Source organism: Homarus americanus, unplaced genomic scaffold, assembly GCF_018991925.1.
Source record: "Homarus americanus isolate GMGI-L3 unplaced genomic scaffold, GMGI_Hamer_2.0 scaffold50281, whole genome shotgun sequence".
In the NCBI taxonomy this organism is placed as follows: Eukaryota; Metazoa; Arthropoda; class Malacostraca; order Decapoda; family Nephropidae; genus Homarus; species Homarus americanus.
This window is the reverse complement of record NW_024742338.1, coordinates 528,738-540,229: the sequence shown is the minus strand read 5'-3', so window position 1 is coordinate 540,229 and position 11,492 is coordinate 528,738. Positions and strand designations below refer to the sequence as shown.

The 11,492-nt window shown below is 43.9% G+C and overlaps 1 protein-coding gene across 1 annotated transcript; it reads left to right on the top strand.

Moving 5' to 3' along the window:
- Positions 1 to 274: 274 nt before the first annotated feature.
- LOC121876866 (nose resistant to fluoxetine protein 6-like) lies at positions 275 to 9,267 on the top strand. Its single transcript, XM_042382367.1, has 12 exons — positions 275 to 312; positions 1,608 to 1,716; positions 2,446 to 2,530; positions 2,770 to 2,941; positions 5,350 to 5,536; positions 5,651 to 5,744; positions 6,241 to 6,340; positions 6,834 to 6,966; positions 7,263 to 7,464; positions 7,571 to 7,713; positions 8,010 to 8,121; positions 8,334 to 9,267. Exons 4-12 carry the CDS (start codon positions 2,835 to 2,837, stop codon positions 8,393 to 8,395), a joined length of 1,140 nt encoding a protein of 379 aa, XP_042238301.1. The 5' UTR covers positions 275 to 312; positions 1,608 to 1,716; positions 2,446 to 2,530; positions 2,770 to 2,834; the 3' UTR covers positions 8,396 to 9,267.
- The last annotated feature ends 2,225 nt before the right edge of the window (positions 9,268 to 11,492 follow it).

Genomic DNA, 11,492 nt, shown 5'->3' with positions numbered 1-11,492 from the left:
ATGTCCTGTACTTAGCCGTTGTATTTCTGACCTCTCACTGACCCTATTGACCTGTCACTTAAGGCCTTATTGACACTCGTATGACTCTATTAACCTCTCACGACCCCTATTGGCCTCCTCGCGACCTCCTATTGATCTTTCATGGAGGCCTTAGCCAGGCCTCTCGCGGCCCTATTGATCTCCTCATGACCACTACTGACCTCCACATGACCCCTCTATTACCTCCCCCATAGGTCAATCCTGGAGGCATCTTCGGTGTTCTGATAGTGATGCTTACCTCATGTGACGTCATCTTACTCCAGTTGCAGCAGAGTGAGTTAATAAAGTTATTATTTTCTTCGTTATTGATCAAGATTTAGTCTCTCTCTCTCTCCTCTCTCCTCACCTCTCTCTCCCTCCCACCTTGGCAGTAGTAAGGTAGCATCTCTGCTCTGCCTTAATAAACCTGTAATTAGTCTTCTCTCTCTCTAACTCTGCCTTAATGACCCATAATTAGTCTTCCTCTCTTTCTAACTCTTTCTTGTATTGACCCATAATTGAATATTTCCTCTCTTCTAACTCTGCCTTAATGACCCATATTAGTCTTTCCTCTCTTTTCTTTCTGCCTTAATGACCCATAATTAGTCTTCTCTCCTCTGCCTTTCTTGACCCCTGAGTAGTCTTCCTCTTCTAACTCTGTAATGACCCATATTAAGTCTTCCTCTCCTAACTCTGCCTTAATGACCCATAATTAGTCTTCCTCTCTCCTAACTCTTACTGATTCTCGCTACTTTGTTTATATTTTTCATATCAAAGTTTTAATATTTTTACTTTTAATAATTTTCTGCTGTTTTGGTATTTTTGGGTAATATTTCGTTAAAGTTTTAATATTTTTTGTGTAATAAATAAGTGTTTTTTGTTTTAGTTTTCTTTTACAATATACTGAATTTTTTTTGAATGAATTATATAATATTTATTTTTTATTTGTTTGTTTTTTAAATTATAAATATTTTTAACCAATGTTTATGATTTAATTGTACTAATTTTATTTGCAATATTTTAATTACCTTGAGAATATTACAGGAATATTTGGAATGATTTTTTCAGTGGCTGGCTCTGTGTGTGTGTGTGTGTGTGTGTGTGTGTGTGTGTGTGTGTGTGTGTGTGTGTGTGTGACTCAGCGCTCTAACTTCTCATATAAAATAAAGATACTTATAATTCCCGGCACTAGAAAGGAAGAATCCTCTCACATATACTGGAATGGGAATTTCTGGAATGGCCATTTTTAGGATTGCAATTTCTGGAATGAGAATGACCGGAATGACTTTTCGGGAATGGGAATTTCAGAAACTAGACTAACTAATGTAAAATGTCTTGTCTCAAATGTTCTGGAATGGAGACTTTAAGAATGGAGAATTACGGAAGAGAAATACCCGGAGTGGTTATTTGTGGAAGAGAAACATACAGGATGGGGATTTATGGAAGAGGAATAAACGGAATGGATATTTATGGATGAGGAATAAACGGAATGGATATTTATGGATGAGGAATAAAATTAAAAATGTTTGGAATAGAATATATATATATATATATTTTGTGTGGATGATACAGTAATTACCCTTCCACAGGTCCCCGGGAGGTGTTGCTTGGCTTCAGTCTCTACACTAACCTGAGGAAGGTGTTCACGTATGATAACCAATCCGGTGCCGACCTTATTACCTGTCTTCCAGCCCTCAGGTGAGTCCAAGGGGAGGGGAGTGGGGGAAGGAGGGAGGTAGGGGATGGGGTAGAGGAATAGAGGGGAGAGGATGGGAGGGGGGGGAGGGTTGGATGTGTGTGTGTTAGAGAGAGAGAGAGAGAGAGAGAGGTAAACATCACGACAAAAGGCTTCAATAATGTTTACTCCGTGACGTGTGGTCTAGATGCCAACTTTAGCCTCCAGTTCTCAATCCCATGTTCAATGTTTCCTCCCAACTGGTGATGCGAGAACGTGTCTAAACTTTAATCTTGTACCTCTACCTGTATATTGTACCTGTACCTGTGATTGTACCTGTATATTGTATCTGTACCTGTATTTGTACCTGCACCTTTATATTGCATCTACCTGTATTTGTACATATGCTTGTGACCCTGTACCTGTGTTTGTACCTATACCTGTATATTGCATTTACCTGTATTTGTACCTGTATATTATATCAGATACCTGTGTTTGAACCTGTACCTGTATGCAGCTGTACCGTTGTTACCGAATAAATAAAATATCATAAAACAGGGTACAGTCTCAGCCCGTCTTGGCCCTGACCCAGTAAGACGTGCTGTTCGTTTTCTTTGGGTCATAATGGCAGGGGTCACTGGTGTAAATCCCCCCTGGTAATATATTGGATTTCTGAGTGGTGTGTGTGTGTGTGTGTGTGTGTGTGTGTGTGTGTTGCAGGTTGTTAAAGTAATGTTAAATTCATGTTGCAGGGTGTTGACTATGTGCTGGATCATCATTTGTCATCAATACGAGGCGAACTTTGACTTCCTCGCTAACACTTTTGACTCTCTGAGGGTAAGTGTGTGTCTGAATCACTCACTCACTCCTTCTCCCTCACTCTCCCCTATTCTCCCTCATTCTCACTGCCTCCCTCATGCTCCCTCATTATCACTGCCTCCGTCACTCTCCCTCATTCTCACTGCCTCCCTCATTCTCCCTCATGCCTCCTCATTCTCACTGCCTCCGTCACTCTCCCTCATTCTCACTGCCTCCGCACTCTCCTCATTCTCACCGCCTCCCACACTCCCTCACAGTACCAGGACCCAGTCATAAGCCAGGTGGTGACCAATGGGTGGCTGTCAGTGGACCATTCCTCTTCATGACCGGCCTCGTCCTTACCTACCGTCTGCTGCCCACCATCACCTCCCACCGCCCCGCCACCCAGCTCTTACTCTTCTGCACGGCCTTCCTCAGGAGATTTTTCAGGTGAGGATTGAGGAGGAGGGGGGTGTTCTTTCAATTACTGTAAGAGATAGAGAGGTTGCTCTCTCTCTCTCTCTCTCTCTCTCTCTCTCTCTCTCTCTCTCTCTCTCTCCGATTCCTTCCAAATGAGCCAGAAATTTCCCCGACAATGACTACGTGGAATTGGTGTTCGGTTCCTTGCACTTGGCTTGGTAACCCCAGTGTTCGGTTCCTTGCACTTGGCTTGGTAACCCCAGTGTTCGATTTCGTTCGGTTTCCAGGAATAGATGTTGTTTTCCCTCTTCCCGTTGTGTGGCAAGAGACGTGTTGACAACCTGTGTCTCTGATGAACACCTGATAATTACAGGTGTTTAGGTAAAAATATCACCTGGACAATAATAAAGGTTTATTCACTAGTTGGAGATGACACACACACACACACACACACACACACACACACACACACACACACACACACACACACACACACCTCAAACAACCAACTCCAAAACCATCATCTCTTGATTGGCTATTGTTAACCCTCATCACAATCCCCTAATCCTACCCAATCACCCCCCATAGGCTGTACACCCCCATAGCCTGTACCCCCATAGCCTGTACACCCCCCATAGCCTGTACACCCCCATATCATGTACACCCCATATGTACACCCTCCATAGCACCTGTACCCCACATACCCCCCGCCTGCACACCCCATAGCCTGTACACCCCCCATAGCCTGTACACCCCCATAGCCTGTACACCCCATAGCCTGTACACCCCCATGGCCTGTACACACCCCTGTACACCCCCCATAGCCTGTACACCCCCCTGTACACCCCCATAGCCTGTACCCCCCATAGCCTGTAGCCTGTACACCCCCCTCCACTCCTTACCTATCTCACAACACTCAAAACAAGACATTGGCAACACTGAAACTCAACCCCCTCCCACCATCCTTCAGCGTTGGCTACCCTGATCGCGGTGGCTAAGGGGGACGGAATTGTTCTGGTTGACCGAAAATTGGGTCGTTTTGCGCTTAATAGGGAGACGGAACGATCGAAATAGGGGCGACATTGGATGGGATTGGACGATATAGGGAACAAATTTGGGAACTGATTTAGGTGACGGAATACGGAGAAATTGGAGAAATAGGGAGAAATACGACAACATGGCAGAAAGAATTGGATGAAATAAAGAAATAGGAGAGAATCAGATGAAATTAAATGAAATAGGTCCAAATTTATCGGAAAACAATCAAACTGGCTAAAATTCATCAAGATTGGTCGAAATAGGACGACACTCATCGAAATTGGTGTGTGCATTGGACCAGAATTGCACAAAGTAGAAGCCAAGTAGAAGCCAACGCGTGTATTGTTCAAGGCTGGACTCCCTCGGTGAGTTCACTAATTCAATGGATATATTCTGTACATTGGCGATGGTGGTGGTAGTAGTGGTGCTGGTGATGGTAGGAGGTGTAGTGGTGATGGTAGTGGGAATGGTGATGGTGATAGGAGGTGTAATGGTGATGGTGGTGTAAGGTATAGTGGTGATGGTACGGGAAACACACACACACACACACACACACACACACATTCTCCCCTTAGAGTTGATCTGTCCTAAATAAAAATCAAGAGATTAATTAACTAAATTACGAAGTTAATTAATACCGTATAGGTAAACAGGCTTTGAGACCATTACCTGCCTGGAGTGTAGACTAATTACCAGTTACCTGATACACGTGTACCTGCCGGGAATACGTGTACCTGTCGGGGTATACGTGTACCTGTCGGGGCATACGTGTACCTGTCAGGGCATACGTGTTACCTGCCGGGGAGTACGTGTACCTGTCGGGGCATAAGTGTACCTGTTGGGGCATACGTGTACTTATTGGGGCATACTGATCTGTATGGGCATATCTGTACCTATCGGGTTTAAGTGCATCTGTCGAGGCATACTAACCTATCAGGGCATACTGAGAGGAAGAGGAATAGAAAAGGAGAAGAGAAGGGAGAGGGAAATTAATAAAAATATGAGAGAGAGAGAGAGAGAGAGAGAGAGAGAGATACATAACTCAGTAGCGTAGGTTAATTAAGTCATAATTATACAGGTATGAATTAAGCAGCGGTAGAAAGTCATTAAGAACTACTCACAGGTAAGTCAAGGTGAATATAAACAAACAATTTGAAAATAAACAAAGAAAAATTAAGAGAATAGTTTTAGTTTGTATAGACTAATTTGCATGTACTTATTCTCTCTCCTTTCATCTCAGTATTGCTATTTCTCTATTTCCCTTCTTCCTATCTCTTATGTTTTTATCGTAATGTATTTCCGTCTGTATTTCTTATCTCCATCTTCTATCTCTTCCTCTCTGTCTATCTCCATTTTACTCCATCTCTCTCATCTCCCATTTCTTTCTCTCCTTCTCTCAGATTAGCGCCCACCATATTCTGCGTCTCCCTCTTCTGTGCCTCCCTCCTGCGCTTCCTGGCCTACGGACCCCGCGCCCAGGTCCTGCGCAGTTTCAGCCAGGATCAGTGCGCAGATCATTGGTGGAAGGATCCGCTATTCGTCAATAACTTTATCCTGGGCGAGAATAAAGGCTTTAACGTTAATGATGTAAGTGGTGAGGGGAGGTGAGGTGAGGGGAGGTGAGGGGAGGTGAGGGGAGGTTAGGTTAGGTTAGGTTAGGTGTTAATCAACTACTACTACTACTACTACTACTACTTACAGTGTCTGGACAACTGCTGGTACACGGCGGTGGATATGCAACTACTTCTAATACTACCTGTACTACTGATGCCCATCGCCTACTTCGGGTTTGTAGGTAAGTGGCAGTCAATATCTACTACTACTACTACTACCACCACTACTACTTTATTTTTTTAAACGTGGCCTCCAGCCTCCCCCAATAGCCACACCTTCGCCACCATTTAATTACCTTAATATTAAATATCCTAATACATATGTAGCTATCCTATCTGTGTTAAATTAGTTGACCACTACTACTACTACTACTACAACCATTCCTACTTCTACTACAACTACTATTTAGACTATTAATGGTGTGTTGGTCTACATGCTAATTAAATTTAGTTACCTTTAATTAAATGACGTTTTTTATAATGTATTAACCTTTGTTACCTCTTCCATCCACACCCTTCCTCTACCCCTCTCTTCCCTTCCTTCCATTCCATCTCCTCCCATCCGCGTCCTCCGTTTCCTCCTCTTTTTGTGTCCTGCTTCTCTTCCTCGACTACTCCTCCTCCTACCATCTTCCTACTACTCCTCCTCCTCTCTCTCTCTCTCTTGCCTCACTCCAGGGTTGGTGAGCTTGAGCTTGGTGACGCTGCTGGCTATCCTGGTGCCCCTGATTATCACCATCGTCTACAACCTCCCTCCTTCACCACTCCACTACATACCGTGAGTATCTCCCACTCCTGGTGATGGGGTAGTGAGGAGTCTCTCTCTCTCTCTCTCTCTCTCTCTCTCTCTCTCTCTCTCTCTGTGTGTGTTTGTATGTTTGTTTGTCTGGTTGAGTCTCTTTCGCTCTCTCTTTTCTTTCTCTTAAACACATTTTCTCTCAAACACACACACACACACACACACACACACACACACACACACACACACACACACACACACACACCTTATATACAGCAATAGTTTAGACCCAATAAAGTGTAGTGGATTAATAACACTGCCATACCTGTCTTCTTTACGACTCAGGTGTTCACTAATTACATCAATGTACCTCTTATATTATTGTCTTGTATAACTATAATATAACTATTTTCTTCGTCAGGTGATATATTTGTACACTAAAACCTCTATTTAATGGTTTAGAGATGAAAGTCCGTTATAGAGAGGGTTTTCCGCGATAGGTGTGCATTACAGTGTAGTGTGTGTTGTACAGGTCACATACACAGTTCGAGTACATGTGGCGAGTGTACTTGGTGCCGTGGTGTCGTGCCGGGCCGTGGTTGGTGGGCGTGTGGTGCGCCTTCCTCCTGCGCCAACCTACCGTGTCTAGAGTCAAGATCTCCAAGGTGAGTGTGGGTGTGTGGGTGTGAGGGTGGGTGGGTGTGTGGGTGTGGCTGGGTGTGTGTGTGAGTGTGGGTGTGTGGGGGTGTGAGTATGTCGGTGTGTGGGTGGGTGTGTGGGTGTGTGAGTGTGTGAGTGGGTGAGTGGATGTGTGGGTGTGGGTGTGTGGGGGTGTGAGTGTGTCGGTGTGTGGGTGAGTGTGTGTAAGTGTGATCTCTGTTTACTCATTACCTGTGCACTCCAACACCTGTCTCCCATAACACCTATCCTCCCTAACACCTGCCTCCTCTAACACCCGCAGGTGATAGTGGTGTTAGGTTACGTAGCTGCCGTGTCGCTAGGGTTGATACTGGTGTTAGGACTCTACCCGTATAACCACGTGTTTCCGGACGAGAAGTACATCAACTACCCAACCATGTCAGCCGTGTACGGAGCCCTGGCCAGGCCTGTGTGGGGGCTGTGTGTTGCTTGGGTCGTGTTTACCTGCCATACTGGTAACGCTGGTGAGTATTCTGGCCCCCCTCTCTCTCTCTCTCTCTCTCTCTCTCTCTCTCTCTCTCTCTCTCTCTCTCTCTATCTATCTCTATCTATCTATCTATCTATCAACAGATATGGTGGACCGGATCTTGTCGTACCCTGGGTGGCGACCACTGGCCCGCCTCACCTTCTGTATGTACCTGGTGGCCCCAGTGGTCCAGTTGTGGTGGTCCAGCGTTCAGTACGTCCCTAACTACTACAACTATCTCAACAAGGTACGTACACACACACACACACACACACACACACACACACACACACACACACACACACACACACATACGGTAAAACTTAATACTAATAAGTAATAAATATTTTATCGTAAGTTGTTATCTATTGTGTGTGATTGTGTGTGTGATAATAATAATAGCTAATGTATGTGTAACTATTCTTCAATGTCAATGTGTGTGTGTGTGTGAGAAAAATATAACACTAGAGAGAGAGAGAGAGAGAGAGAGAGAGAGAGAGAGAGAGATTATTAGCGCCCGCACTAACATCCACGCCCACACAGTTGTTTGAGAGCGCGGGCGTGATGTTCATCGCGGGCGTGGTCAGCATCCTGTTGACCTGCATCATTGAGCTGCCCGTCAACTTTGTCTTTGACCTGTTCATACCCTCTTCAGGTAAGTCCGTGCTCCACTAAGTCAATCTCTTGCTTCTCTAGGTCAACCTTTTGCTTCACTAGGTCAACCTTTTGCTTCACTAGGTTAATCCATTGCTTCCCCAAACTAACTTACTATTATTATTATTATTATTATTATTATTATTATTATTATCATCACTATGACAATAATAAATAAACTAATAATATTTCCTCTTCTTATAACTCTCACAGCCAAGAAGCAGGAGCGGATGGTCAAGATGGTGACTCCAAGCAAGGTCTCTCATGATATTTGACCCCCTGGCCCTCAATGACCTCCTCCTGGCCTCTTGGTCTCTTCCTGTCCCTCACTGACCTCCTCCTGGCCCTCACTGACCTCCTCCTGGCCCTCAATAGCCTCCCCTGGCCCTCACTGACCTCCTCCTGGCCCTCACTGACCTCCCCTGGCCCTCACTGACCTCCTCCTGACCTCCCCCTGGCCCTCACTGGCTCAGGTCACACCGACGCACAATGGGAAGAATCGACACTGAAAATTATATGCAGTGAAACCTCCTTTAAACGGACTATATGAGATTAGTCTATTATATCAAAGTCCGTTATATATGAAACCTCCTTCTAACGGACTATATGAGAGAGGGTAGTCCGTTTTATGGAGGTTTTACTGTGTTATAAACCAGGCTGACGTCATCATTATTCCTGTATTGTATTAGTACAGGCACCAGAAGGTCACCAATCACTGTAGTTTATGTGTTATTTACTACAGTACGTCAACACTGGTATTTATATTGTAATTTACAGACACAAATCACCATTGTAATTTATGTAGTATTAAAGACAGAGGTGTGTGTGTGTGTGTGTGTGTGTGTGTGTGTGTGTGTGTGTGTGTTTTCCTTAAGTGATTATCATCAGTTATGTTCTTTGCTTCGTTTTATTTATTCCTGATGTTTTCTTTTTCGACTTTTATACAATTTGTCAACTCGCGAAATTATCTCAGAATCACCAAATTATCTCAGAATCACCCAATATGTGTTTGATAATATTAGCGTTTCTTGTATTTTGAAAAGTTTAGCTAACTATGACAGTCCATGATTGTATTTGTAAGGATGTATAATAAAAACAATGTGTGTATAATTATGTACTGTATATGACGATAAGAAATGTATACATGTATGGTGTATTGTAGCCCCTTATATAACTGTTGGCTTTGGTCTATGTCAACACCCAGGGAAATTATTATGATTATTATTATTATTAATATTATTATTATTATTATTATTATTATTATTATTATCATTATTATTATTATTATTATTAGTATTATTATTACTTCCACAACAACAGCAACAGCAACAACAACAACAACAACAACTACTACTACTACTACAACTACTACTACAACTACTACTACTACTACTACAACTAGTACTACTACTACTACAAATACTACTTCTTTTTTCTTTTATCTTTTAAATGGCCTCCATCCTCCCCTAATAGCCACACCTTCGCCGCCATTTTATAACCTTAAAATTAAATATCCTAATACATTAGTAACTACCCTAGCTGTGTTGAGTTAGTTGAGCCGCAGATCTATTCAGTGACTGTAGCCTCATAGTCAATATCTGCAACTGTTGTCGGCTTAAGGGCCGATGCTCTCGTTCCCCTGAGGCAGAGAAAAGCCGACCTAAGGAGAGAGAAGGACAGTCGACATCTCATCCAGGCTGTAACATAACTTCTGGGCTGCTGCTTCTGTTCGGATAGCACCTCCGCGAGTCTGGCGTAGAAGCATCTTGCACTTGGTCCCATCAGCCAGAGGTTGTGAACACTAGAGGAGTGAAGCTGCCTTGATCAACGTTCTGAATTCTCTCCTCGTATGCCCTTTTCTTTTCGTTCTCGCTCCTCCTGTGTGCAGCATCAAGAGCTAGGTTACGGTGACATGCGGCCATGGGATAAAAAAATCCTGATGTCGAAGAAGGCTCGCTGTCCCAGCGTCCAGAATCCTCGAGTACTGACGTCAACACGGGCTTCGTTGGATGTGTTTGAAGTCCTATGTTGGAAATTCTCACCGTCCAATGGAAGGAGGGTCGGTTCTACCTTGATATCACGACAGATTTCCTTCAACATATTTGCTGTGAAATCCCTTACTTCGTCATGCCTCATGCATATGAAGCCCCCTTTCTTGCACACCATGGCGTGATCGACGTCATAAGAAGAGCCACACACACTGGGAGGGCAAACTTACTGGCCTACCGTACCTTAGAGCAATGGCATCTGTAAATTCTTATTTATTGAGACTGAAACCATTTGCCCTTATCGGTAATGTAGTTAACCAGTTCGAGGCGCCCGCCTCCTGCGCTGTAGCTACTTTTTTTTTCAAATTCTCTGGTACTTGCAACATCAGTTGCTGCAACTTATCACTTTGGCCGTGCTGTCGTTATGTCGTAATGGACCTTCGATTCTTGTTTACTTCACTGGTATCCACCTCCCCTGTTGCGTTCTGAGCTATTATGTGGTCCGTGAGGGCTGCCGTGAGCTTAACTTAGTTTTGATGTTCGGTGGCAGCAATCCCATTCCTCTCAGTTTCGGTGGTACGACTACTACTATCTAATATACTATAGGACTAGCCATGTGTCTGTCTGTCTGTCTGTCTGTCTGTTCTGGGCAGCCGAAATGGCACAATTATTTTTCATCAAACTTGGTGGAAAAATCGCAAAAAAATCGTAGTGGAACAAACCTGGGCCCATGTCGATGGTTTCTTTAGGAAGGCATTAATTAACCATTTTATTTACGATGGAAAACGATGCAAGTCTATGGACCTGGCACACCCTAATTAACCATGCAAGTCTACGGACTTGGCGCACCCTCATTCGCTGTACGCTAGCCAAGCACGAGCGTTCAAACTTTCACTGGGCACGAAGGTGCCCGCGATCACTTGTAACTACTACTACTGCTGCTTGGTATCATGGCCACAGAAACAGTTCACCTACTCGAGGCCTAACGTACCCTCCCTCTCCCATTCCCTCTCGTTTTTGCTTTCCCTCTCTGTCTTTCCCTCTCCCTCAGTCCAGACCGTACCCAGTTAACAAATAGAAGAAAGATGAAACTAAAGATGAAACTGAAATATGTTCGGAGATGTAATGAAAATAATAAAATGGAGAGGTAAAGTAAAATAAGGTAAACTGGGAACAGGTGAAGGGCGTTATGGCAGCAGTGAAGACAGAGTAAGTGAGAAATGGTGGATTAAAAAGAGTGTGTAATTAAGAAATGGATGATAGGAGGGAGAAGTGAAAACCAAAGAAGGAGATAGAAGGATAGGGTGAAGGATTTACTAACAGTGTGAGGAATGAGCAGCATGGTAGGAAGAAGCGGTGTGTGTGAATGAGAGGATACCATGAC

Bases quoted from the DNA above. Each gene is read 5' to 3' on its own strand.
- LOC121876866 (XM_042382367.1), top strand. From the start codon at position 2,835: ATGACCGGCCTCGTCCTTACCTACCGTCTGCTGCCCACCATCACCTCC. The intron at 5,745-6,240 runs GTAAGTGGCAGT...GCCTCACTCCAG, and splicing joins CGCCTACTTCGGGTTTGTAG to GGTTGGTGAGCTTGAGCTTG. The intron at 6,967-7,262 runs GTGAGTGTGGGT...TAACACCCGCAG, and splicing joins CTAGAGTCAAGATCTCCAAG to GTGATAGTGGTGTTAGGTTA.